This window comes from Haemaphysalis longicornis, unplaced genomic scaffold (assembly GCF_048455015.1).
Source record: "Haemaphysalis longicornis isolate Haplotype H1 unplaced genomic scaffold, Haemaphysalis longicornis Haplotype H1 scaffold_9, whole genome shotgun sequence".
In the NCBI taxonomy this organism is placed as follows: domain Eukaryota; kingdom Metazoa; phylum Arthropoda; class Arachnida; order Ixodida; family Ixodidae; genus Haemaphysalis; species Haemaphysalis longicornis.
In genome coordinates this window covers 142,474,322-142,502,237 of record NW_027526460.1, presented here as the reverse complement: position 1 = coordinate 142,502,237, position 27,916 = coordinate 142,474,322, and the positions used below count along the sequence as shown (strand labels likewise).

General features: G+C 46.6%; 2 protein-coding genes across 2 annotated transcripts in view; one reads left to right on the top strand and one right to left on the bottom strand.

The window, feature by feature from the left end:
• Positions 1 to 16,057, bottom strand: part of Mrps31 (mitochondrial ribosomal protein S31) — a 34,413-nt gene extending 18,356 nt beyond the window's left edge. The window contains exons 1-4 of the mRNA XM_077685541.1: positions 15,910 to 16,057; positions 15,642 to 15,801; positions 7,196 to 7,293; positions 6,510 to 6,671 (exon numbers count right to left, since the gene is read on the bottom strand). Coding sequence (XP_077541667.1) covers positions 6,510 to 6,671; positions 7,196 to 7,293; positions 15,642 to 15,801; positions 15,910 to 15,941 — 452 coding nt within the window. The 5' untranslated portion in view covers positions 15,942 to 16,057. The remainder of the gene's footprint in view (positions 1 to 6,509; positions 6,672 to 7,195; positions 7,294 to 15,641; positions 15,802 to 15,909) is intronic.
• Positions 16,058 to 16,455: 398 nt separating this feature from the next.
• Positions 16,456 to 27,916, top strand: part of LOC144152590 (uncharacterized) — a gene marked incomplete in the record, with an annotated part of 83,020 nt that continues 71,559 nt past the window's right edge. Inside the window, 1 exon segment of the mRNA XM_077683899.1 lies at positions 16,456 to 16,851.

The following is a 27,916-nucleotide window of genomic DNA, read 5'->3' as shown; positions in this document are numbered from 1 at the left end:
AGGGATGGTCATTCGCAGTTGTACAGATACCAGCGATCAAATAGTCGCCACGATACTAAGCCTAAAGTTCCCAACACCCAAGGTGACCCGAGCAACCCCGAGCCCGCTGGCCTGGGTGACAGTTCTTGCGGCCGCCGCCGCGCACGAACTCAGTTTACGTTTAGTGCTGCATGTCGTCGCGTGGAAAATACTGCATCTTGGCATCGTCGTCGATTTGCTCGGACAGGCTTCCACGAGCAGTACTTCGCATACCGCAAGCTTGCCATAGCACAACTTGGGCGAGATCGGCGACGCGCACCGCCACATCGCCGCAGTGCCCGTCAACATCGCGCAGTTTTCGGCACCAGTGCAAGGGAACACCATGCGCCGGCCACGAACTGAAGAGCAAAGACGTCGAACACGCAACGTTTACAAGCATTGCTCACACAGCTACGCCCATGACTCCTGCCCAAACGAATACCACCGACAACAGCAGCGCAGGATATCGTTTCCGGTTCCGAAAAAGACTATATGACGTCACCCTGAACCGGCCAGACAGGCAGGCCGATGTTTCGTCACGCCGAAAGCGATTTCGCTAGTGCTGCTGATTTGTGGAAGCTCACGGCCTGGACAATCAAAATCGATTTTAGATGTGATTCCGGCCTCGGATCGCTGCAAAAATTTCTGTGAGGCATCTGTACAAACTACTGAAGCCAATTATATCATTTTTTAGGCGTGAAAATTTGGTGTCAGTACTCCTTTAAGAAAAATGGAAACCCTTGGAGGGAATTCAGCAGGTGGGTGCGAAATTGATCGTAAGCGTATAACACCGAGCAAACACATGAAACAATCGCCCGCATTATATAGCAACACAAGGCAAACAGATGCATCATCACTTGCGCTTTACAAAAGTAACCAGACATACAACAATCAAACAGGCAGAACATCACTCGTGTTTTACGAAAAAAGGACAAAGCAAGTACAACAACAAAATTATTCCTCTTGTAATCCAGACTAGCGGCCAATGATGCTAAACATTGTTTGGTGACTTGCTCGTTATTTAAGCTATTCCAATCCCGCACAGCTCGAGGGAACAAAGAACATTTGAAACAGCTACTGCGGGTACGCAAATGGGTCACTGTACTGTCATGGCATTGTCTAGTGGCGCAACCGGAAGAAAATGAAACAATTTTTCCAATATCCATTAATTAACTTATACAAACATTTTAAATTTTATATACAGTTTCTTTCTCAGAGTGAGGGTAAGTTTGCTCTAACTAACAGTTGAGCTACCAAGGTTCGCCCATAGCTGTTATATATGAAGCGAACGGCTCTTGTTGTATTCTTTATAGTTTATAAATGTTAGCTCGAGTAAAGGGATCCCAGATGACAGAAGTGTAACCAAGTATTGGCAGCAAGCAGTATCGATTTTTTCGCACAAAGGCGAACAGATGAAAGTGAAAGTCTCAAAGCCCTTCGTAGAAAGAATTAGCCCTCAAAGTTATGATGTGCTTTGTACACTGACACGAACAGGAGTGCTATCTCTTGCCCTCCCAACTTGGATACACGTCCGGCGCTGAGTCGCTCTAACCAGAGTTACTCAATGTAAACCCCAGTTGCGAAACTCCCCATAGGGACCGGGCGGCCGTTGTATGGCACCACCGTCGCTTCAACGAACAGCGCCGCCCGTGGCGAACCGCTCGTCAGTGGAATGCCGGTGGCCGTCAGCGCAGCGTAACTGTGCATGGCTTTCTGTCGTTTTTCTGCGGTGCGGCTTGCAAAGGTTACGTAACCCCACGTGCATTTTTCAGATCAGTAAATCTTGAGCGTGGATGTGACGTTTACGAGGCATGAAATGTGTGTGATTTACGCCAATACTCGGTATTTACAAGTAGCAGACGACGCTCAATGTGCCAAGCTGGAAGTCAAGCTGGAAGTGAAAGTTCGTTGCTTCATGCAATTTTTTGATGCCTGCATGCAGTTTCGCGTATCAAGGAGTATACTGCAGCTAAATGCTCCCACAAAGCCGGTGTGTGCAACCGATCTAGGAATGCTCCGGCGCTGGCCTTGGGCAGTTGATGACGAAACGGCGTCGACGCCGTGCACAAGCGAAAGACAAAGTTGGGGGGTGTCTTCTAAGATTTACCTCAAAACAGAAATTGTGATGGACGACGCTTCCGTAACTTCGTTAACTACGGCTGAAACGTGTTTAATTTCACAGAAATGCTCTTACTACAGTCATCAGGAATCGTTAATAGAATAACACCGCATGATAGTAGAACGTTATTGCTTGCCGTGGAAAAGCATTGCTTTACAAGAATTGCAATGGTTGCTGGTTAGTTGGTAAATGGTTTTTTTAAAAACCAATTGCTGCGGGGCTGAAGGACGCAAGACAGGAGGGTGCCCGAAACGTGTACTCAGCTTCACAACTGAATGCTGCGGTCGCTTTACAAGCTGCCACCTACGCTTGAAAAATCATGCACACCTTCGTCTAACGACGATGAGGGTTTATCGCAAAGCTCTATCGTATGGGTTTCCTTGGTTGCCTTCTGGATTTAAACTTTGACTAGTTGAGCGTCGAATTTGACCAGCACGCAGTTTGGTCTTCTGATCGCAGCGTCTTTGACTTTGACCATTTTCCATTCGATTTCGCAGGAAGAAAGCTTTGCGTTCAACCATCATAATCATTAGACAGGAGGGCTAGATGATTTTGCTGTTTAAGTTTGAAGTTCCATGCCCCCCTCACCAAATCTAAACTTTGTCCAGCGTGTCGTAAATGTGTCTGTGCTGGAGGACTCGGGCTGATGCACCCATATTTGAGGCAACTAATCGCGCGTTTTTGGTGTCTTCACCAGGCATTACACGATTTTTTTTGGTACTCTGTAAATAATACTTAAGCATTAAAAAACACCGGTTGACAACGCTGCCACATTTTTTAACTATCGGTGCCAGCCTTTATTCTACGCAGGTGGTGAAACGGGAAGGGGAGGAGGGATGGTTTGTAGCTTGGGCTCTTGAGTTGGTGAATAACTTTGGCTCTTGATAAAAGGACCACCACATATGTGGGATTTCCACTTCGGCTTTCAGGCTCCCATGCTGTCACAGTGTCGTTCACCAAAACTGAAGGCACAAAGCTCAGGGTTACAGAAAGTGTAAACTACCGCAACATTTCTACGGCCACACGGTAATCCATCTCGTATGCAGGTGCCTTTCTATTTAAAGCACACGTATCGAGGTATCCCAGCGCTAAGGCTGGCGTGGAAACTGTAGTCATCGAAACCACTGAAGATAATTTAAAGTGGTAGAAATGAATAATAATATTGCTAATAGTTTTATTCGTACTCAGATCGCGCGGAGCCAGGCGCAGAGCGCTGCAAAAAGCGCTCGTGTCAATGTAGCGTATTCCCAACCTTACAAGCATCCAATAAGTTTGCGTAGCCGTTAGTGCATTTAAGAAGAAAATAATACTACTAATAGTAGTTTTATTCGTACTCAGAACGGGTGTAGCCAAGTGCAGATCGCTGCAAAATGCGCTCATTTTATTGCAGCCGATACCCAACTTTAGAAGCGTCCGACAAGTTTACGTAGTCATTACTGCATCTAAAAACCCAACACATCTGTCTAGACTTTGTTTCACCGCACATATACGCTCACAACACCACCAAAACATTCAAAGCACCGAAGCAAACACGACAAAAACAACCGGAGGCTGTGTAGTCCAATGCACCGGCTCATTCCACTGACGAGGGGAGCGCCGAGTGGTGGCACCACCCGTCCAGCTGCCCGGTCCCTATAGGCCCCATGTATCAAAAGCCACTCCACTATTGGCCCCCTACACGGGGGGCACACAGAGGCACGCGTGGGGCAAGTTGACTAACCTGGCGCCTGTCTGCAAAAAACTGAAGCAGAAAATTATGACTTACAGCAGCTGCCGTAAGCCTTAAAAAAAGCGTGAAACGTTAGTGAACACTTCCTAATTCAAAGTTTACTAATCTGAAAAGCAAGCTCTATTTTATGAAATTTTGTTGTCAGATATAGTTCAGTTTTTGTCCCCTAGGTGCCACGGTAATACACTTCGCTTCGACGATGCAGGGGTGCTCACACGGCCCGCATTCTGAAGCGAGGTTTTGTAACTGGTACATATTAAAGGGGTCCTGAAATACCTTCCGCCGATGCATGGATGTACATGTACCCAAATAAAGCAATGTATTTGCAATCTCCCCCCGCAAGAATTTTGTTAAAGCGGTGAGTATTAGCTGAGAAATCGTAAATCAAAAACCGCGCATTATCGTCGCTCCGCGTTTCCTCCTCCTTTCGACTTACTCTCCGCTGTTGACGGCGCGCGAGCTTTGCCTCCCATGATGCTGCGCTCCGCAGCGGTGACGTACTTCCGCTATTGCGCTGCTACGTCGTCTGCTACGGGCAAGCTTTGTTGACACCATGAATCCCGCACTTCGCTCAAGGCTGGAAAACCGAACGAAAAATCTGGCCGCATGTGTGCGGCGGCCTGGCCTTGCCCTTTCGCGGTGTTCATTGGTGCAGTTGCTATCGGTGGCACGTAACTTTTTATCGGCGGCGAACTCGCAGCCGTACGGAGAAGATCGTGCGCTCGTTCCCTTTGATGCACCGACACTGTTTATCCAAAAAGTGCCGTATCAGATGTGGCCCCGCTGGTGCCGGGTCTTATTTTGCGGCGGTCGTAATTCCTGCCGGCGGCATGTGAAAAAGACATTTTAAATCGATACAGAACCCGTGCACAAAACCCTTCAATCATGTGACCAGTTCAGCTTGGGGCGACGCGTGGTGGAGAGCGGCAACGTTGGCAAAGCATGCTCCACCGCGGCTCTGAGCTTTCTAGCGCTGGAGCGAGCGCCGCTTCTTTGAGAATCTCAAACATCAGTTGCCTTGACAACAAGGCACAAACCACTGTAGAACTCAGTTACAGTTGCGTGTTCCCGGTTCAGCTCGGGGCCCCACCTCGCGACATGTGGGCACTGCAGGCGTACCACCCACTCCCATTGGGAAGTGCGAGATGCGTTTGACATTACAGGAGGCGATGGTGTGTGTGTGTTGTGGACGTCTTTGTTTCGCGATGCAATGCGACGTTGTGCTTCTGCGGGTGGATAGTGCTTCCCATGGTCTGGGTTATCTTTCTCGAGCGACGTACGACTCAACTTCGCATGGGGTATGTGCAGTGTGCGTGGCTAAAAGCCATCTCGGCATGTGCGTTAAGTGACTTGCTGTTCGTCCCCGCAAACCGCGCGCGAGGTGAGTGCCGAAGTTACGACGGGCAGGAGGAGGCAACCCATCGTCTTTCAATCGCGGTTCAGACTTGCAACGCATGTTGTGACGTTGTGTTCGTTCGAAACCCATCTCTGGATTGTTTTGAAGTAGAATAAAATGTATGCGTCAAACCCGGGCATTCGGCTCAGGGCGTTCTCTGCGATTGCACGAAAGAAGTGCCACGGGGCTTCAACGCTTTCTTTACGGAACGTACTCAAGTAAGGGAATATCCATGTCGTGTTATGGCCGTGCTGCATTTAATACAAACGGTTAAACGTTTGTTTACACTTGTTTCGTTTGTCGTAAAATGTCCAAGCACTCCGGCACTCCGCCGGCAGATCAGCCGGCGAGCCGACGCTGAGCAGACGACTCATCTCTTTGCCGGAAGTGCGTGAAAAAGCCGCCCAATAGCAGGATGTCTAGCTCATGACGAACATCTGGGAATCGATGATGTAGACATGTGAAGATGGCGGCGTCCAAAAACACGAAGGAAAGGGTGAGAAAAAAGCGACAAACTTTGCAACAAAAGTGTGAGCTTTCCGCTGCGCGTAAAAGAGTAATACTTGGCACAGATGACGTTGACGACCCAATCTAACGATTGCGCTAGTTCATTTAGTGTGCTCAAAACGCCTTTCAGGGCACCTTTAAGTGCAGAGCATTTCAGGGCCGCGCCTTGTCATCGTAGCTCACTCGCTAGACCCAAGTAGAGCCACGTGGTGTTTCTTCGTAGCGGCTGTCATCGAGCCGTAATTCACAGGCTTTGAAAGCCAAGCAGTTTATATAGCCACAAGCGTTCCATACTCGTGAACCACTTCCTGGTCTTTAGTGTAATACATCTTCCTGGTCTTTAGTGTAAAGAAAACTGCAGGTACATTTGAGGCAAAATATACGTAATTAACTGGCAGCGCCCGCGTTCGTTCAGTTTGGAACGCTCGCTGGGTTGGTTTTTACGATAGTAAGCGAGAAAGAAAAAGTGGCAGTGCAATGCCGGCACGCGCGGGAGGAAAAGCGAGCACAAAAAGAACAGAACTCCCGCTGGCGCAGTTTCAGGCAGGGGCTGTGCGAGCACTGTGGAGGCGGGAAATTTGAATTGCATGGGGTGGTTGGTAGCAGCGAGCGTATAACGGCGGTACAGCCCATTATGGCGAATCACTACTCTGCACTTCCGACAGCTTTCACATTGAGTGGGACGGCTCTAATTTTTGAAGAACCCCGGCTCCAGCTACAGTTCCCGCCCCCATTCCCACCTGAGAAGGGCCCCGGTGTCGTCCTTCTTTCCGGCCTCCCTGTCCTGGGCGTGCAGCCTCAGCTGGGCCAGCAGCTCCGACTCCGTGCGCCCCGCATCGGGGCCCATGCCAGCCGCCACCTGGCGGGCCGCCTCCACCACTGCCGGCGACAGGCCACGGCTCCTGCACTCCCGGGCAAGGGGAGGAGTCTTACGGCAAAGCTGCTTATGGCTAGGGCTCCACACATTGTGGTTCTGCATCCACAGTTCGGTTGCAAAAAAAAAAAAATACCTCGCGGCAAAGTCAACTTCGTCATGAATGCTCAGCAGAAAACTCGTTCTATCAAAACTACACGGAAACAGGTTACTGACAATTGGCCACTAGGACAACTCCCGCATCGCACCGAGTTTCGTTTACTTGACACGATTACTCATTTCAAACTGAAGTTGTAAACATGGCCATTTATGTGGAAATTGGTCGTAAGTCTTGTTTCATCAACACTGTATACCGAAACAAATTATATGGCAATGACCACTAAGACGACAATCATTACGTTAAGTTTGAGCTACTTTTTGGAATTCCCGCCTGCTGTGAATGCATGGGCATACCTACAGGAGGGAGACAGACAGCCCCACGTTTGCTAGAATTCAGTAAATCAGAGTGTGCCCTCTCCTTGCTGTTGGAGTGCACGCGCTGTGCCCACTCACTTCTCCTGCTCCTCTTTCAACGCTGGCTTCCTCGGGAACCCAGGCTGGGCCAGCTTGGAGGACAGGCTCTGCGGGTCTGTGCTCGCAATGGACTCGATCTGCCGGCAAGAAGGCAACAAGCAGCACTCGCATAAACTGCCGCACTTGCCACTTCTCCGCGGGTGGCCGGCACAAATGCTGGTCAGAAGATCGCTTGCCAAACGTCAAGTGCTGCTATCCCTACTACATACGAGCACACTGGTCTTTGAATCTTTTTTTTTTTTTTTTGCTTTCCAACCAATCTTGATATAACTTTACGGGCCTGTTCAGTTTCTTTACCTGTTTTAAAATATCCAGTTAGTTTTGATGTAAGGCATTTAGTTTCCAGGATGCTTAAAAATCTTTCTTGGTTGATATAGAGAACAATGGAAAGAAACTTATCAGCAAAAAACCACCATCAAGGCATGAATAGATACCAGAAGTTGTGGAGGATGAAATATGGAAAGCAGTTTTTTGTTTCATAATCCCTTACAAGTTTACATTGCTTCTAACTTCTAAGTTTGAAGTACTTCTGCTAAGTAACTTAAAATAATGCTAATTAAACAACTACTGAAACATAAAATATAAAATCTACTTCCCTTATTGGATGGTTTAAACATTCAGCTCTATGCTGCAAAAAAAATTTATCTTTTCAGCTCCTCTACATGCTGGGATGTACGTTTCGAGAATTTCCTATCGTTGCAATACCGCTCGTGGCAAAAAAGGAGAATATAATGAAAAACTAGTTATTTTTTCATCCAAATCCGGCCTGTACAACTTTGATAATTACTTGGTACTGTTCAAGTACCAACTTTTCGGACGAAAAACTGTGCAAACTAAGGAGAAAGTGACACCTAAATCACATAAGTGATGAGCAATCTTTTGGTCCCAAAGACCCATGTGCCCCCTTAAACGTTTAAAACTTGAGCACGCACAGAAGAATGCGTGTCAAGCATGCAGTGCAAGGCCCCAGTAAGCAAAACAAGCAAGAACAGTTGGACTGAGGCATGTCTTTCACTGTGACCTCGTCACTCCATGAAGAGGACTCTCTGATAAGTGCGACGCCACGACACCGCAATTAGTGCCGCTGTTTCTGGCCTCTCACCCTGCCTCACTGATGCCTCTCACACAACGGCTTATTAACCCGCGCCACTCATTGTGGCCTAGCCACTGCCCAGCATGTTTGCTTCAAGCTGGTCAGAAGTAACACTGAAATTTTTTTGTTCACCCTTGACTAGAGAAATTTCGGTTCGGCAGCGTGCCCTTCAAATCTTAAAGGAGCCATGAAGAGAAAATACAACTTCGTTTAATTTGAAAGAAGGAGGATTCAGTATCTCACTCACTTTCATTAGAGCCACAAAAGATGTTTTTTTAACGAAAAAAAAGCAAGAAGTATTTAAAATCTTTCAAATTTTGCGCCACAGTGACGTGTTATGAGCAGGAATGACGTCATACGGGCCAACAATAAAACATAATTTTCAGTGCGGTAACTGCACGTTAGCATTCAAGTGATGCGGTCAAATGGAACTAGAGGCCCCATAACAGACGTCCAGTCATGTGTCGTCGCGACAGGTCTCTTAGGCGGCCGCCAATCGCACAAACAAGGTTCCGTGACGTCATAGAAAAGTTGCGGGAAATTGGCTAGGGGGTCGCGACTGCTTCAAACGTTTTCTTTAATATCTCCGTTATTTGTTCGAACAGTGCGATGATATTGGTATCATTGTTATCGGGTCAAAGCAGTCTTTCTAATAAACCCAACTTGTATTTTGTCTTCATGGCTCCTTTAATAATTCCCCCCACGCGGCGTCACTGGTTACACAGCCAATCTCCACCTCTTCCGATGCTACCGTTCTTTTACGTGGGGGGAACAACACAATTGGATACAAGCTAAAGAAAAACCCAGAACTCGGGTAAAATTCCCACAGGACTACACAAGGCAAGGACAGGAAATAATGCAGCTGGTAAAGCTCCACAGCAGCATGCAGGCACCAGTAGGGCAGTCTGGTAGCAAAACTGAAAGGTGGGCGAAGTTGGTAAAGCATGTCTTACGAAAAAACATCGCGCAAACCGACGGGACAAAAAAAAGGAAAGTGCACAACACAAGCACTCACTCTAAATTGAAGGTTTATGAGAATTACGAATGAACTTTTACATGAAATGTGCACGTGCATGCCTGCACTGAAAACCAAGGATGGCACGCAAGGAAAGCACTGCGCAAAAAAAAAAAAAAAAAAAAAAAAACACGAAAAAGGCCCATGTGTGCATACAGGCCGGCAAATCACTCGAACATGGTGCTGATTATAAAGGATTCCTTTTCATGGAGCGTGATCGACGTGGAACTAACTTATTTGTTTTTATTGTGGTTAATGTAGAACACTTCTACAAGCTCTCTTGTTTTCTGATTTGAGTAGTGCTATCGAAAAGTGGCTTGCATCCATGAGGCTTACACGTTTTTACAATGGGAACGCAGGATTGCAGATGTTCCATTTTTTATGGTCCCCGAGTGCTCTCCCGGCCAAGTATTCAGGCAGCGGCCTGAATACTCGGCACAGAGCAAAATATGTTTTGGAGAACGACTTAGAAATATTGATGACCAGAGATGGGCGGCCAGAGCGTTACGGTATCTTTGCAAGAAAAGCGTGGACACACAGTGGAGAAAAGAACCCAAAGGCTCATGAAACCTGGAAGTGCAGGGGAAATGACCAAGGCAATTAAAAAGGAAGTGAAAGAATCAGAGACAACAACCTGGAAACAGAGGATGGACGCAAAGAACTCCTTAGATATCTACAGAATCGGGAAGTGGGAGATCACGAGGGTAAAGTTCTTGGATAATACCAAGGGGATTGCATTACTTTTTGAAGCCCGAGCGGGTTGCTTGTGGATAAAAGCGCTTATCCGCGAGCCAGTACAGGAAGAACTGTGTGCAAGTTCCGGCAGGGAGCCAGAAACAATGCGACATATTGCAACGGAGTGCAAATCTATCCATCGAGTCATCAGTGAGGAAGACATCCAGCTTCCGGAAGCCCTTGACTTCAAGGTTAACAGAGAAGTGAATTGGACAGCAGTAGAGGTTAGTAAAAGAACGTTAGAATGTTGGTGCTAAAAGAGCGGAAAACAATCTGGGAAGACATGCGAACAAAATCAGACTAGCGCAAAAATACCATGAAGGGTTTCTCTTTTCTTTTTTTTTTTTTTTGCGAGGTGATTGTACAGTGGCGTTGCGACTAAGGTCGCTGCACAACGCCACCCCGTTACTAAGGGAAAGCCACTAAGCATTATCATCAACATCCTTCAGATTCAATGGAGTGAGGGGGCCCGCACCACCTGGATTCTAAAGCAGAGTTTCACAACTAGTATGTATTGAAGGACTCTGCAGTAGAGCACTGCACGGGCCCAGGCCGGCCCGAGCCCAGGCTCAACGCCATGGGCTTGAATTCATAGGCACGGCCGTTAATAGGTCCAACGTGAAGTGTAGCAAAGAGCATTAAAATGAAAATTCTTTGTTTATTTTTGCGCGCTTCTTGATGTTAGTTGTACGCATTGTTTTAAAAGCGTGTTTTGCTAGGTCTGATGGTCACTATACTGCAATTTTAATCACATTTCATGTGCTGCATCGAGATTTTATATTTTGGTGTATAACATACCAAAGATATGATTACAAGGAATGCCCTAGCTGGGGAGGAATTAATTCAGACAAACTGGTTCTGTGCACCTATGTGTATGTACACGTGTTTTGGATGTCGCACCAATCGAAATGCGGCTGCCGTGGCCGGGAACCAAACTCGCGTGCTAGAGAAGCGCCACCGCTTAACAACCACTGCAGGTGGAATATGTCAACACACATACATACTCGTGGATTTAAATGTGGATCAAGAAATTTCAGCAATACCAACTTGTGGCCGAGACAACCACGTGAGGTTGCCAAGAGTCTGGTCATCAAAGGTGATGGTGTCTCTCGTGTAAGAATACGAGCTATTATTACGCTGATGTGGCGTGAACTGCAGACGGTGAAAGCTAAACTACGCACACTTTAAACCTTTACTTTTTGTGTTTCAATTGAGGACGTTCTTGTACAGACTAGATGCTCCGTCTGATCGCCCGCTACGAAGATTCTGAACCAAATATAATAAACAGATTTTCTTCAGCGTCAAAGACCGGGCCTGGTCACACACGCGTGGGCCGTCCCTAGGCCAAAAAATAAATTACCGGGCCGGGCCTGGGCTTGAGACGACGGGATCGGGCCAGGCTGACTTATGAATGTTTGGGCCGGGCCCGGGCTAGGTGTTACGGGCCCGGGTTGGGCCTGGGCGTTAAAATCAATCCCGTGCAGTGCAGGAACCTGCTCACATCACTCTCAGTCTCATTATCGGTGCCTGCTACTGACCCCCCGATAGCAGACCAGAGTTTGTCGACTTGCTGAATGATTCACTTGAGTATGTGTATACCCATTATCCAAATTCTGTTCTTGTTCTGGGCGGTGACTTCAACTGCCCTGGCATAGACTGGTCGTCTTCTTCTGTCGGCAGTAACAGCTCCCACCGCCATGAATGCTTGCGTTTTCTACATTTGACACACGTCCATTTCATGACCCAGTTAGTAACAGAACCTACACGTGGCGATAACATTTTGGATTTGCTTTTCACTAACAATTCTGAGACAGCTTTTACCCACATGCTTGAGGAAATTAGCAACCATAGGGTTGTTTACTGTTCACTATCTCTACCACGTGCCGACAAATCAAAGGTAACTAAGCAGTTATTTAACTACGCATGCGCCGACATCGAAAAGATGAACCGTATGCTAGATGACTTCATACCCATATTTGAGTCAGGTTTTGAACATCGCAATGCAAACGAAAATTGGCTTCAATTCCACGACACACTAAAAAAAAAAAAAGAAGAATGCTGCGTCGCGAAACTAACAATCAGCACTAAAATAAAGACCCATGGTTCACACACGATGTAAAAAGACACTTAAATAGAAAGAAACGAGCATTTAAAGAGGCTACTCGAACTAATGCTCCCGAAGATTGACTTAATTATAAAAATCTTTCAAAACAAACTGACGCCTCAATAAAGGAGGCCAAGGATAACTATTTTAACTGCACTTTACCTAACCTCTTGAAAACTGACCCCCAAAAATTCCTGGCGCGTGGTGAACCCTACAGCCGACCCTTCTGAGTCAACTCTACTGAGTGATCAAGGCAAAGCTCTTTCGCTAGAGGAAAGCGCTGAATGCTTCAACAAGCATTTTGCGTCTGTATTCACGGAAGAGCTTCCACTCACTGACACTGACACAACCTAACATTCACGACCCTTTTTCTTCAATTACAATAACTGAAAATGGTGTTGCACGAGCTATACAACGACTGCCTTTTAAAGGAGCCATGAAGAGAAAATGCAAGTTGGCTTTATTCGAAAGATTTCGTGTTTTATAGTGCCCCCAGCGCTTGTCCGGATACAAACGGTGCTTTATTCACTGAGAAATTAAACAATTTAGGGTAAAATTTTGATTTTCCCGCTCAATCGTGCGTTTTCGTGGTCCCAAGTGACATCACTGAAACCGACCGCTCTGCAGCCTAGAGTACCTTCATTCACGCATCCACCGTACAGGGTAGAGACACGTAACGCTGGCGCCGCCATTTTCGGTTGCTCGCTCGCCACCGAAGCAAGTCATTGTGTCAAAACTGTGCTAAAATTATCGCCGCAACGCGGTTTACTGAAGAAGTTTGAATCATATTGTCTGTTTCGCGTTGCTAGGTCTCGTGGGAAACGAAAAGAATAACGCGTTGAGCCCGTTGGCCCAATTGCGGCGGCACGGGACCGTTCAAAGGTTGTCTCCACCCTGTACAGCGGTGTTGGTTTGTTCCCGCGTTTCTTTACGTTCCGTAACCTAGACGGCGCCACCATACCGTGGCAAGCGTTTGGTTTGTTTTTGCCCGCATTTAAACCTGGCTTGTTTTTGTTCTGGGAGAAAATATTCGTTCCCTGAAACAGTGCTCGCTCGACAAATGGGGTCACGTAAGACACCGTTGCTTGCGTCAATCGGCCAGTGTCGTCTGAGACAACCCCAAGCCCCGTAGTGCTGTGCAGCGAAACCAAGCATGCTGTGCGCAGTACGAACAGCAGAACGCATCAGTACTTCTATGTTTACATGTGCTTTCGTAACTTCCACTGTTTGTCCCATCACTCTTATTGCTTTGTAAAGAATGTGCCCTAAATTTAAGCGCAAATAGCTCGTTCGTCTAGTTTGTAAGCTCTACCTAATTTGCGTCTGCTTCTGCCAGCCTCCGCCAATCGCAGAGCTTAGCCCATGTGACGACATAGGTTCTGTTGCGGGAAATGAGCTGGTGGGTCGCATGACCATTCCCGTTTTTCCTAATTATGTAGCTTATTTGAGCGAAGTTTACGTTAAAAGTGGTGTCAGTATGATTCTAACGAGACAATCTTTTGAATGAACCAAACTTGTGTTTTCTCTTCATGGCTCCTTTAAGACTAGCCTGAGGCCCGACGGCATTAGTGCAAAACTCCTAAAATCTACCTGCCCCACATCAGCGTACCTATTGTCACGGATTTTTCAGCAATTGCTCGACAAGGGCTGTGTACCGGAAGACTGGAAAAACGCCTTTGTTAAAGTTCCATATTCAAATCTGGCCAAAAGTCATGTCCCAACAACTACCGTCCAATCTCTCTAACCTGTATTTCTTGCAAGCTATTAGAACACATTATTTACTCGAAAATTATTTCTCATTTGAACCGAAACAACATTCTCATCCAAAATCAACACGGATTTCGGAAAAAACGCTCTTGCAACGCCCAAATATTTGAATTGTTGACAGATTTGCACGAATCCATGCATAGCTCTGCTTACAGATGCTATTTTTGTCGACCTTTCAAAGGCTTTTGATCGCGTCCAACATAACCAATTACTAACCAAAGTCCGCAACCTCCAGCTTGATCAGAAAACAACCCAATGGATGCAAGAGTTCCTCTGTAACCGGTCGCAGTCAGTCAAACTTAACCACATAATTTCCAGAAAGTACATGGTAAAGTCTCCGTGCTCAGACGGTTATTATTTTTGGTTTACATTAATGACATTGGATCTAATATAGTTTCTTCCCTATGCCTATTAGCAGATGATTGCGTTATATATAAGGAGATTACCGAACTGAATGATATTAGAATCCTACAGTTAGATTTGTTAAAACTAATAGAGTGGTGCAACTTGTGGCAGATGGACATCAACGCTGAAAAGACCAGACACATTAGATTTACTCCCGCAGCCAACCCCTCCTCCGACAGATATGTAGTTAACAACACCGTAATTGAGACCGTTTCTTCGACAAAATACGTCGGCATTTTCATTAGTTCCGACTTAACCTGGAACAGTCACGTTGAATATATCACTAGCAAGTCGTTGAAAAAACTCGGTCTTTTGAAATGCCGCCTGAGGTGCACAAATTCGGAGACTAAACTTCACGCATATACAGCTGCAATCAGGCCTTCACTAGAATACGCGTCCACCATCTGGCATCCACACACGGCAATATTATCAGATATGCTGGAATCGGTGCAAAATAAAGCAGCTCGATTTATCACCTCCTGTCATTCTCGCCACCAAAGTGTAACATTTCTTAAGCATTCTCTGAACCTTCCATTGCTTGCCACATGCGGAAAGTTGTCCCGCCTTTCCTTTTTCAACAGTTTATACCATAGCAACTCGTCATTTTCTCGAACAATCATGAACTCGGCTCCCTTTGTTTCTGTTCACATTGATCATGCGCATAAGGTCGATCCCATACACTCACACCCTAAGAAATATCAATTTTCACCACTTTTGTTATCGGCAAACGAGTGGAACGCACTACCCTCAAACATCGTCGCTATTACAGAACCCTCGCTTTTCCAATCTTCATTACTAACTTATTTAGAAGTAGACAATAATTTGTAGCCACCATTTACATTTAATCATAACGTATGCGAATAGAATGTTATTGCTACTTTTTGTAAACTGTTTCCTGTTATGGTGGACTGTTTACTGTGTTTATTACTTACTGTGTTGTTAGTAATGTTGGTTGTGCTATTGGCCATTTTGATTACTAGTATCACTGTAACATGCTGTTTTACTGATGCTGTAGTAACCTCCTGTATGTATACCCCTTATGTAATGCCTTCTGGGCTCTTTAGGTATTTAAATAAATAAGTTAAAAAAACGCTCTGGACGACAATTTATTTGCCCGTCCAGAGCAGTCCTGAGCAGTTTCTGGGCGGTCCCAAACTGATCTTTAATCGAGCTGCTCCGGAGGAGTTCAAAATAACAAATGTTGCCGTCGCCGTGCACGCACTGCGCGCCGTCGTTAGAATGCTGCGAAGCACCGTAAGTCACGCGTGCTCTCCCTAGCAGACCTCTGAGCGAGTCGCTACTTCACCTTCATGTCGGAAAGCAGAGACGACAGCTTGTCCAAGGCTGCTTTCTTCTTTTGCTCGTCAGTCGGCGGCACACTGCCCTCGTCGGGGACGTTCACAGAACCGCACGAACGCAAGAGAAGGCGTTTCACACGCAGAGCCCATCGCAGCTCCAGCATCGCCCTGCACACATATGCGAGCGAGTGGGAAGCACAACTTCACATTTACAAAGGCGAAAGAAGTGTTTGTTTTGGCACATTCTAGTGACAAACGCTATAAAAGCTTTCTTACCTCTGGCCGCAGTAGCACATGGACGCCGCCATGTTCTTGTGCGTGAAAGCCTCCTTTACAGCGGATGTGCGTCACGTGGTTTGTTATGCTCCTAGTCGTCGCGAGTGCCGCTAGAGACGCCGTATTCCATATTCCTATGAAAGTTTTGGAACCATGCAAAAGAAACCAGGGGAATAAACGGTTATAAAAGAATCTTGTTTCTCGCTTAGAGCCATGATATGGCATGTTGCAGGCCGCAGGCAGGCCGGGCGAAGAAAGGAGCGCGTCTAGCTGCAATGTCGGCTTCCATGGTGGCATGTGACTGACAGCAACAGATTTAAAACTGTTGGCTATTGTAAAAACAATAAATTGCTAAATATTCAAGATATTGGTCTTGGAAAGGTCGTTCAGCCAGATAAACTTAAACGAAGGCAGATATCTATTCAACAAAATTGTATAATATTCGCACACCGAGTAAGCCAACGTTTGAGTAAGCATTGTCGAGTGTGAATAAGGACAGCTTTAGCAGAGCTAGAGTCGGAGTGCAAGTAAGTACAGCCCTCTATCGGATCTTTTCTTTTCGTCTGTATGGCCTGAGCTGCCTGAATATGTCTTGGAAGATTGTCCGTGGTAGCTTAGCATTGTCCTTCGTTCTGCGGGGTCTCCGAGTTCTGCCGTTGACCGCAAAATAAGCTCAAATACCGTATTCATGTACTGAACACACCTTGTTGGCCGGGCATTTGCATAGCCACCTGATCGCAACGTTCGCGGCTCTGTTTGTGTTGCACTAAGCGCCCGTGGATTATCACGTCGGTGCCTGCCGTGAGACCGTCCAAGTAGGCCGAAGAGGATCGTCGTCCGCGGCTGTCTGTGCGGAGAGCCGGCTACCGCCACAGCTTCGGGGATCGGCGCCAGCGCTACGAGCCCCTACTGGGCTCCGGGTTTGGAAGGCGGCGGACTGCCGTAAGTGGTCTTTCACACGGAAGTGGATTTGTCAGTGCACGCTCTGGGCGCTGCTCCCTCACGACCCCGGTCCGAGGCCCGTCTCCGACCGCGGCTCGAGCAGCGTGCTTCGCCCAACGGTCGTCCGAAGTGCCGGCCCATGTTAGTACCGTGCTCGCCGCGCTTCGTGGAACTGCGGCACGCGAACAATGCTGTGGTTGTTAGGCTTAATCCTTCGCTCGAGCCTGCCCGAAATCTCCGTGAATGTCGCATTTGCCATCGAAAACCTTTCGACGGCCCGCACGAACAAACAGGGACGGCTTTCCGCGGTATGTTACAATTTCCTCGTATCGCAGAGGCCCGTCTCAATGCGTCACTCGCACTGAAATTCGATGACCACTCGCAAGCTATATTTGTGCATTTCGGACCTGCAGACCCCACGTTGCCAGCTAGGTGGGAGCTAACGTTTTTTTCAGTGCTTTCACTCGGCGTCTTTGAAGAAGAACGTTCGGGCGAGATCCCGGTGGAACAAAAAAAAAAAAAGAGCGCTTTTATCCTCCGCCTGTGGCAGTTCTCCCAAGTTGGCTCGTATTCGCACCATTGCGGAGTTAAGTGCGGCGGTCGTGTTTTTTGAAACAACAGTGCGTTAGGTAGTGATTCCGCATAATTTCCCGCTGTAATGGCTAAAACAGGGCCTCCCCGTCATTTGTGCCGCCTTGTTTAGCTTGGTGCTGTGCGTGCGTGCCTAGAGGCAGGCCAGGAGTCCGCCGGTGTTTCCCGCCAGTCAACTCGTGGTTGCGCTCAAGGAAGCAGGTATCATTCACACGTTCCAGCCGTAGAATATTTCAACAGTGTGTAGATCACGTTTCAGAATTAAGCTCTGTGCTTCATGTATGTGCTGCCGCCGTCAGCAAGATCCGCCAATTGTGCGTTGGTTTGAGCTGTCAGACGTGACAGCTTTTTAAACACCAATTAAACGTTGTTTAGTGTCATTTGAAACTAAAGTCGTACGATTCCTTCGAAATTGTAGTCTTCGTAAGCGGTGTGCTGATTTCCCAGCTAAGTTGCCATCTTCAGTGACCCTCTGGGGGGTTTCGGTTGCCACTTCGACAATCATATTAGGCCAATTATGCCGATCCACTGTATGTGTTGCATAACTGAACATGGAGTCTGACAAATGAAACAAGCATAGTTGACATCCGCGTCCAGCGTTTTTCGTCGGCATTCTTCATACATTGGGCTGAGCCATTTGAATGTCAGCTTATTTGATGGGCCACGCTGTGTATCACAGGGTATGCGAGATTTGGAAATGGGAGAATTTACGTTTTCTGGTGTATAACAACTTGTCAGTGCAGGCTCTTCAGGAAACACCTCTGCAGTTTGTATACGTAGCTTACAGTGATGTCACTGTAGCGACCATGTTGGAGCACTGCTTGCACGGTGGAACGCTGTGAAGTTATCTGCTGCTGAAATCAAGCAGTGCCGAGAAAACTGAGAGCAGTACTCCAGAATGTCACACAAAAGCCATGTATACAGGGCCAAGTACATGGTGAAAGAAAAGTGCTTGCTCGAAATTATGCATGCCGCATAAGTATCGATGAATCGACTGCAAATAATATTGATGGCTTGTTGAAAACTAGTGGTAGTGCAAAAGCAATATCAATAGTTGGCTGCAGATAGCCGGCTATCTAAGGTAGTCTTGCCTGGGGTTGTTCAAGCACAAGTGCAGACTGACAGGGGGCTAGCCCCTGCATTCCATTCCGCAAGATCTGAGTTCGTTGATCAACACAGCTGTCTCGAGTGAAATTGTTGCATTACTACACGAAAGATAATATCGCCCCACATCTGGGTTGCTTATCAGATTCTGGTTGAAGGAGTGATGCCATATGCGTATCAGTCGCACTTTTTTTTTTTAGTTGCTGACAAGGAACTTTCACGTTGATTTTATTTTGTCTTTATTAGTGCCTGTCAGCCCAATAATTATAGAGTAGCACAAAAGATGGCTGATTGTTGCATAAATTATTTTGTGCAGCTTTTTTTATTCCTGCCAGTTTTGGGTGCCACAAAATCAAAAATCAGCACCCAAGTGGCGGCCACGATGAGACAGCCCTCATGGCCTGCACTGCATGATGTCAGTCTCGTTTGATGTGGGGCACGACCAGCAGCGCAACATGTCGCTGGGCAGGACAGAACTCTCGGCAACAACAAAGTTACTTATTCAGGAAAAGAAGCCTTAACCCTTCTATCCCTGTGGTATCAATTGACACCATCACATAAAAGTTCCTCTAGTGCATAGAGAACAACACCAAAACTGCTAATTTTGGGGGGGGAATTGTTGTTCAATGATGCCTATTGCAGTAGATATCACTGTTCTTTTATTTTAGTGGAACTGCTATAAAGGAAAAACAGGGTTCGTACAGGTCCTTGAAAACCTTTGAAATTGAAAATTGAGTTTTCAAGGGTCTTGAAAGCCTGGAATTTTGTCCTCCTTGAAAACCTTTGATTTCTTTGGGCAACAGAGAGGAGACCCGATTACGTGACCGGGTTTTCGTGGCTTATACCAGTGTGGTCCTGCACACTCCCCATCTAAAACATGCTTCCGTACAATTTTAAAGCCAGCTTGGGGGTACAGTAGTGCTGCTTTATACAGCTTTTGTAAAGTGAGCTTGGGAGCACAGGCGTGCTGCTTTACACACTGGCTCGTATGGAAGTAAATTCCTGCATCAGAGGAGGCAGAAATTAGCAAAGGTCCCCTTCCAATATTCCACACTGCTTTCTGCATTGCCTCATCCTGTTATTCATTTTACATGTCTTTCCGTTGCCGTGCCCCGCCTACATTTCGAAAACGAATGGTGGTGACCCTCCAGAGTGAAATAAAAATGAGCACAGATAAGCAAAACTCTGAATGTGAGAACACAGTGCATCTAGCTTTTATGCTTTACTGGAATATTGTTTTTTGGCGGGTGTGATGGTGGGCAGAGCCAGTAGTGTCACCAGTACCCCCCTCTTAATGAACACAAATATTTGGGGGTTGAGAACGCCAGAGGGTACTAAGTTACGTTCTTTGTTATCCGAGACTGTGTATTCAGAGCATTTGCAGAGCTCGAAAAAGTTCGAGATGGCATGACTTTTGTAAAGCTCCCTCAGTATTACTATTGTGGGCGGGGGAAAACCTGTCCGCTTCCAAAGGGTGGAGCTGTTCCAAAGAGACTTTTCTTGGGGTCACTTTTTGAGATGTAAAGAAGCAAACGTTTTTAGCATGGGAAAACAGTAGTGTAACATTAGTACACGTGCTCCCTTGCACCCTTGAAAATTCCTTGGCAGGGCCTTGAAAGTCTGAATTCTTGTCCCTGAATCATGTACGAACCCTTAAAAAAAAAAAAAAAAAAAAAAAAAAAGCTCTGGTGAAGTCGAAATTGCGACTTTGGAGCTGAAAAAAATATCGGTCTTAGTTTTATTTCCAACCTTGTAAATCTATAAATACGCGCACTACAGAACTCATTTTTTGTTTGTTGGGTCATGTAGCCATAACGTTTAGGAAAATGCACAAAAGTGATGTCTCTGCTCGACCTAAAATCTTTAATTGCCAGACGTCCTAATTAATTGCCTCAATAATAAACCTGTTAATACTTTTACTTCTAGCTCCATTTTTTGTTTGTGGGCTTATGAGGCCCTAAAGTTTAGGAAAACACGCAGGAAACACTGTTTTGCTTGAGATAAAAAAAAATCAGGGCTGAAAGGGTTAATGAGGGTGGAAATTGTGCCACGTATCTTTGTCGACACCGTTAGGGAATGCTGCCATGAGAGGTTCAAATATCTGCTGGGGTGGCAAACCTAAACCTGCATAGGTGGGATGACGTGGCTGCTCTGAACGTTTTGAAACTGCTACCGTAGGCGTGCCCTTCTCTACCCGCGCAAGTAGTGAGGCGTTGCATCGTGTACCCAGACCGGCGCTCACGATGTCCTGGGTTGTGTGTATGTGTGTGGGGGGGGGGGGTTGACAGTTCCAAACACTTCAAGCGGGTACTTGTGTTGAAAGGGTTCTTGGCTTTTTCGCATGTGCACAGGTGGAAATTGATTTTAAATGTGTTAGACAGAATGGTTAATGTTCAAACTTCCGGAGAGGTGTTCACCGGAAGCTATTTACATAGTTGGAAATTTCCCATCAGTGCTCCTTTGAGCGATTTGTCTTAGTAGAGACTTGGCAGCAGTATGTACCTGCTGCTTCGAGCGTGACCACTCCCCCTGGGGGTGCATTGATGCCCCCCATGTAAACGTCAGGGAGTGCATAGATGCAGCTGTTCAGTGGGCAGAGCTTGTGTTGTGCCAATCGCATACTTATAAGTTGTGATTTGTTTATGCTGGAAGGTTTCTGTGGTGCTTAAAGCCAGTACAGTAGTGGTGCAATTGAATTGATCTGCGCATCTGGCATTGCAGACTAGGAGGAGTTCGGAGAGGGTTGAATGAAAGAGAACAACCAGAGTTCTTGCGCAGCATGTGTCTCTGGTTGGAGGAAAAGCACAGAAAGAGCGGTAAACGTGTGTCAGAGGCTGAGACTGAATAAATGGCTCAGAGCTGTGTGTATAGAAAAAAAACAGCAATATGAAAAGTTTGATGGGTTCATAGCAGAGAATTGCACCAACCTAAGCAATTGCACCACCCTAAGCATCCTAGGATGCTTGAATAAAGTGATTTGATTTGATTTGAATTGCAACATATTGTCGCAGAGTACTGAAAAGCCCATTTTAACCCTTTGCGATTCGAAACTTTTACCCACTTTCTGGCTGACCTGGTGCAAAATTATTTTGCCAGTTTCTGGCGTTGCGAAGAAAAACATGAACTGCGCAAGAAAAACTCACGGGATGCTTATTTTTTGTCTCAACCGCCATCGTGGTCTTTGTCACTCGCTTCTGTCGAATCACGGTCATCACTATCTGACGGGCGCTCGTAATTCTCTTCCTCACTTCAGTCATCAGCGCTTTTGCTAAATGCACCACCGTAAAGTGGCTGTGGTGAAGAAGCTGCCATGCTTCTCAGCCAACAGCACGCAAGTGAGAACGCTGTGGGATCCAGAAGGCCCATGCTGAACATTGACACAGTGTGGGTCACTATCCTTTTTCTCAGCACAATAGATCAGCCAGGGTGAGCAACCGCTGGCTCGGGGGATGGGCCAGGGCCAAGGACTGTGTACTTCCTGTCGATCTAGCCTTGGCTGTTTCTGCCGGGGCAGGGAAATTGGCCCTGGATTTTGCGGAGAGATTCGCTGTTTTGGAGGTTGCAACGTTTCATCCTGCAGTCTGGAGAAACGCGCGCTTGACCTTTCTTTGTCGGTGCATTCATTGGCTGGTGAACTGAAGGGAGGATGCAGCTGCAGTACAACAAAACTCCGCTGTGAGCTATGTGCTCTCCTCAGCCAAGGTCACTGCAGGCAGTGAAGCTGCTGCATAAAAGCTGTGTGGGCAGCACCCACTGAGTAGAGGGGCAGTCCGTAGTCATAGGTCACATGCTTTACTGCTCGACTCTGTGCCGTTTCAGCAAGGGCCGAGGGTGTAGGCCTTTGGGGTTTCTGCGCTTGGCTAAAGCAAGCACGTGCATCTCGCTGCTGAGGCTTCCTGTGCGTTTAGGCTTGGCTGACATTTCGCCGCATTTTATGCAGTTGGCATTGTGCTTCAGACAAAGACCAAGAACGACCAAAGCGCAGGAGCAGAGAAGGAACAGTACAGGCACCGTCCTGTGCCTTCTCTGCCTCTGCACTTTGGTCGTTCTTGCACTGTATTGGAGACGAATCCCTACCGACTAGCCCAGTTCTTAACTTCTCTATAAAAACGAATGGTTGGCAAGGGATTGTCTGTTTGTAACCCCCGTCAGAAATATCTGGTCAAAGATTGTTGAATGTGTGCGTAACCTGGCTCAAAGTTTTGTCTTCTCCAACTGCTCCCGGTTGAGTAGTGGTTCTGACCTATGTGAATGGACAGACCCCTAAGCTCTCTCCCACTGCAGAGGGCTACCGAGATTAACACGTTCGCTGTGGCATGCCTTCTTGAGGTCTCGCTTTAGGTGTGGAGTGACCCACCGGTGGGCCATTCGGCATATGTTCCAGGTGCGGGGGGGCCCACCAGTGGGTCACTTGTCTGTGCCTGTTTCATTTGGTCCAGAAGAGATGACGCTGCTACCTTTCTTGCTGGCATTTGGCGTGTTTATTTGAAAGATACACAATGCAAACGCAATAGAGAAATAGGCTGCAACTCCACTCCTTGAAAACAATAGCGCCACCCCATGTCCAGTGCAATAAATGGTTGCATTTTCAAACCTCAGACAGCAGCACATTACGGAGCGCTCGTGAGCATGGGTCACACCGCACACAGCACGAAAACATTTTCATTGAATGCGCCGTGGGTCACTGGTGGGTCACGGCATTTAACGGCAGAAAATTATTTTTCTGGCTATTTATAACCTCATGCAACAAGAATTGTATCTTTGTGTTCACGTGTGAGGAAGTTATTGCATCCGCAAGCAGATACAGGCTTGTAACTTCGCTGCCGCATAGGAAAACCACAGGCTGTGTGGGACCCACGGGTGATCCATGACGCAGTGCACGTGTTAAAGCTTTCATATTTTTTGTTCCATTCCGCAACCGTTACAAAATATTCCGAACTTACTGCCTCCAGAATCCTTTCAGACAGTCATGATAAAACTGTTGGGAAACGTAATAGTAACATAGCACTCATCAGTGCTCTTTATTTCCATCAACCCTCGCATTGTAATCGAAACTAAAATTCAAATAACGCTTCAGTCACTGACTGCAAATCATAGAAGTTTAGCATTTTTATGACTTTTTTTTTTTGCCAACTGAATATTAGTGCTTCGACCAATTTGTATACCTACTTTGTTTTTCCCTTATTTGACGTATCTACATTATCCTTATGTTGAAAATGTAATGTAACCACTCCTGCATGGGCCCTGCAGGATGTGCAGTACATTGCAGGGTTCACACAGGTCCTTGAAAACCTTGAAAACCCTTGAATTTATAAGTGTCGATTTCAAGGCCTGGAAAGTCCTGGAATTTTTAAATGGTCCTTGAATACCCTTGATTTTTCCTGAGAGAATCAATGGCCCTGCCTTTTCACAAGAATTTAAAGCGTTTGTCATGGATTTTAGGTGTTAACAAATGTAAAGAAACATTGTAACAATCAAGTTTCAGTGTATTGCGTGAAATTACAAGTTTGGTGGATTTTCATTTTACAAGGCAACATTGGGAGCAGGCACTTGTCAATCCAATCCATATCACGATAAAATTCAGTAAAAGCCAGCTTCTGTTATCTATCTTGCATCTTCCATCTAGTCTGTGCCACATACGCTCCATCTACGTTTGCTTTTATGTGCAAATGGTGGACGTGCACATAGTTCATCCTGCCTTGAAGCAACACTTGCTCGATCTAATTCCAGCTGATGCTCTTGCTGACAAAGCAGGAGATGCAGGCAACATGAACCAAGTTTTGAAATCAAACAGCCTCAGAAAAACACAAAGAAAAAAGAAAAACCTGTAAATACCAGCCATGAAATAAAAAAAAATAAGGCTGGGGGAGCATTTACGAACCCATTAGCACCTATCTAAATGTGCACTAATGTGCTTAGGTATTGTGCAATAAAAAACTTTTGCATTGTGTTGGAAAGATTATAAATAATCCCAGATAAAACATTAGATGGGGACCTTGAAATTGTGTTTTCTGGTCCTTGAAAGTCCTTGAAAACCCTTGAATTTTTGCTTCTGAAGCCTGTACGAACTCTGACATTCTTTCATGGTCTTGTTTTTTATGCTAGGTGAGATTGATTGATTGATTGCCTGTTTATTGAAGGAGGTCATAAGACCTGAAGGGGATGGGGGAGAGTGGGAATAGGGAAGAGGCGTGCAAATAAAAGTTATCAAAAACACATTTGCACTCCTTGTCACATTATAAGGTCAGTTCGCACTTGTCACAGAATCACTGGCCCATACAGGGCTGAGTCAATCACGAATCAAACGCCTTTGTAGAGACCATTCTGCAGAGAGAATTCTACAATTGCCCCTAATAAAGAGAGATCAGCGCGCACTTGACGAATTCACCTTGTTCATCGCACGGAATGGAGTGTGTGTAGTGTTAAAAGTTCCGATCATCCTTGTGAAAAGGCAGAGCACATCCAGATAGGATGGTAAAGATTGGAGACAAGTAATTCCCCACAAAATGTGCACTTTGGAGTATATGCTGTGCGAGGATGAGTCCATTTAAAAAGAATGTCGGGGGTATATGCAGAATTTGCGTAGATCTTGTTTGCAATAACTTCTTTTCTGGGGAAACGTCTTAGAGCTCGGAGAAAACCCACAGGTGGAGGATCTGACGATCCATGGAGGCTCTGATGACGGAGTATCTTTGCTTTGCGGTAGTTTTCAGGCCAGGTCGCCTCCTGTGGAGGTGGGTCCAAGGAAACCATGGGAGGATGTGAGAGACTCTCCTGGGCCGTCGTGCGCTAACTGGTTCCCTGTAACACCCTCAGTGTGCGCCGGGGACCAAACCAAACGAACGGATAGGAATTCTTGCCGTAGCTTCTGAATCTTTCTCAATATGGTAGTGGCAGTTGCATTTGGGGTGAAAGAATGATTTAATTCCTGAAGTGCCACGTGGGAGTCTGTGATTACGCGTAGTTTGGCTTGAGGAAGTGACAGGCGATTCTCTTGGATGCTTTGAAGGGCACCTAGAATTCTGAGAAGTGCGGCTTCTGCTACGAGGCCATGGATTTGTGAGATATTGTAGGACCCATCCAGGGGTGGAAATTCAGGGCATGTCCAGGCTTCGCAGCGGCATTGTTGGCCACTGCTGCGTCTGTGAAAACATCTTTTCGCCAATGGCTTTTGTCGTGCCGTATACACCTAACGAGATGCTCTCTAGCCGCCGGGTTGGAGCACTGTATAGGCCGACGTCTGATGAGTCCAAGCATTTGACGTTCCCATGGGGGTATAGTACCTTGAAAGGGTACCCCCTTTAAGATGATGTTCAACGCGTCCCATTTTAAGATTGCTTGTCCTTGCGATGAGCATTCGAGGCACGTTTGAAAACGTAGCTGAGTTTCCTCCGTGAGTTGTCGTAGCGGGGGAAGAGGAACTGCTAACTCTAGAACATCATTCCTGGTGTGCCGAGGAAAACCTGTGATGGTGCGGATCATAGAACGATGTAGTACAGTCGAACACGGGTATATCGAACACGCATATATCGAATTATTGTCTATATCGAACAGTCTGAACACCCCCTTGGAAATCCCGTGCAAAAGCATAGCGCTGTTGTACGCGTGTATTTAGCTCCCGACCACGGGCAGATTTGATATATCGAACGCTGTGCCGCAAGTTACCGCTTGATGCGACTTTGACGAGCTCTGTGATGTGCAGAGCTTTCAGATAAGCTTCAGATGGACATACTTTATATTGCGAATTATCAATATATCAAACTTTTTCGTGATCCCCTTGGAGTTCGGTAAATGCGTGTTTGACTGTATTTCCAAATCGCGCAGAAACTGCAGCCAGACACTGTGTGTTATGGAGACGGCTGATGCCTTGTAAACGGCCATTCACGGCGTGCGGGCCTCCTGCTGTCCGATCTCATTTGATGAACGTCGGCATTAGGGCACTTGCTTGTTAGGGCATGGGAAGGTATCCGCGGATGTAGTATGAGAGCCCTTTTCCGAGCTTGGGGTGGGTGCTGATGCATGGTAGAGCTCCCAGTGTCACGAACATCTCCTTTCTTGCAGGTCTACTTTGAATCCTTGTGAAAAACAGTGTGGTACAGCTGTGGTCAAGTTAAACCTGGATGTAACGAAGCCCTATGTAACGAATTCCTGGATTTAACGGAGATCTTAACAGCGAGGCTGTTTAGCAAAGTGTAATTTTTCGTGTGCACAGTTAAAGATGGCAAGAAATAGCCGAGTGCGGGCCTTGCGGTGACCGCCTGGCAGTTAACAAAACCAAGAAAATGCCTAGTGCTCATGTGTGCGTGCCTCGCGACGACCACCCAGCGTCCCCTCCGCGCGTTTGTCAAGGGGGGGGGGGGGGGGGGGGGGGGGGAAGGGGAAGGAAAGGAAAGGAAAGAAGAACAACTTTAGCGTTCGCTGTAATTGTGGCAACACTTGCTCCAGTGTATGCCCCTCCAAGGTGATACCGAATGATTATTACTTCAAAAAAAAAAATGAAGGAGGCTCACATTTATAGCAACAAAGATGGAGTAAAGGCCGTTGCGGTAGCGAAGAAGCAAATCGGCTGCAATCGTGGACGGAAACCTTCATGATGGTCGTGTGCAGCTTCGCTACCTTCAAGTCTTACGTGTAGGTATGAGCTTCCTTCTTTTTTTTCAATTCCCCATTGGCAGCCCCATTGAAACCCGTGTGTTTGCGGCCTCTATGAAACGAAGGCGGTGTGGCGGTTAACCTTGATGCAACGAATTTGCTATGCTGATGAGCCATTGTTTTTGCGCTTTTTTCTGAACAATCAGCTGGAGGAGGACAAACATTTCATTGAGCCATTACAGGCTCCTTAGGCAGCCGTGGTGACCGACATACCCGTGACCGCAGTGACCTCGCTGTTCCCACCCATTGGGTAGCCAGGTCGGAGAAATGCACTAGTTTAGCGAATGTTGCCTGCACCGCAAACTACAGGGCATTTTCACGTGTGGGTGCTGTGTAAGTTGGGTGCTGGGCCTGCCTGTCGGTGTGTAGTCTCGCGTCTCCACTGCCATATGAGGTGTCAGATCGTAGGGGATGATTTATGATGCATCGGCCTTACTCACTCCGTTATCATCGCGGCCCACGAGGCACTATCATTCCGCTAAGTTCACGCCTATCTCAGTGCGCACTAACACATTTAGGTATTCGCTTTTTCCAGGACTATAACCGACTGGAACAGTCTCCCCCCTGAAATTCTTTCTTCCAGTAGTATGTTGAAATGTATTGATGAAATGTCTGGTTTCTAAAAAAAAAAAAAATTCTCACGTATGTATCGAATAAGTTTCTACTGCCTTGTTCACACGTTCTTTTTACCCGCTAGAAATTGTGTAACTGGTCTTAA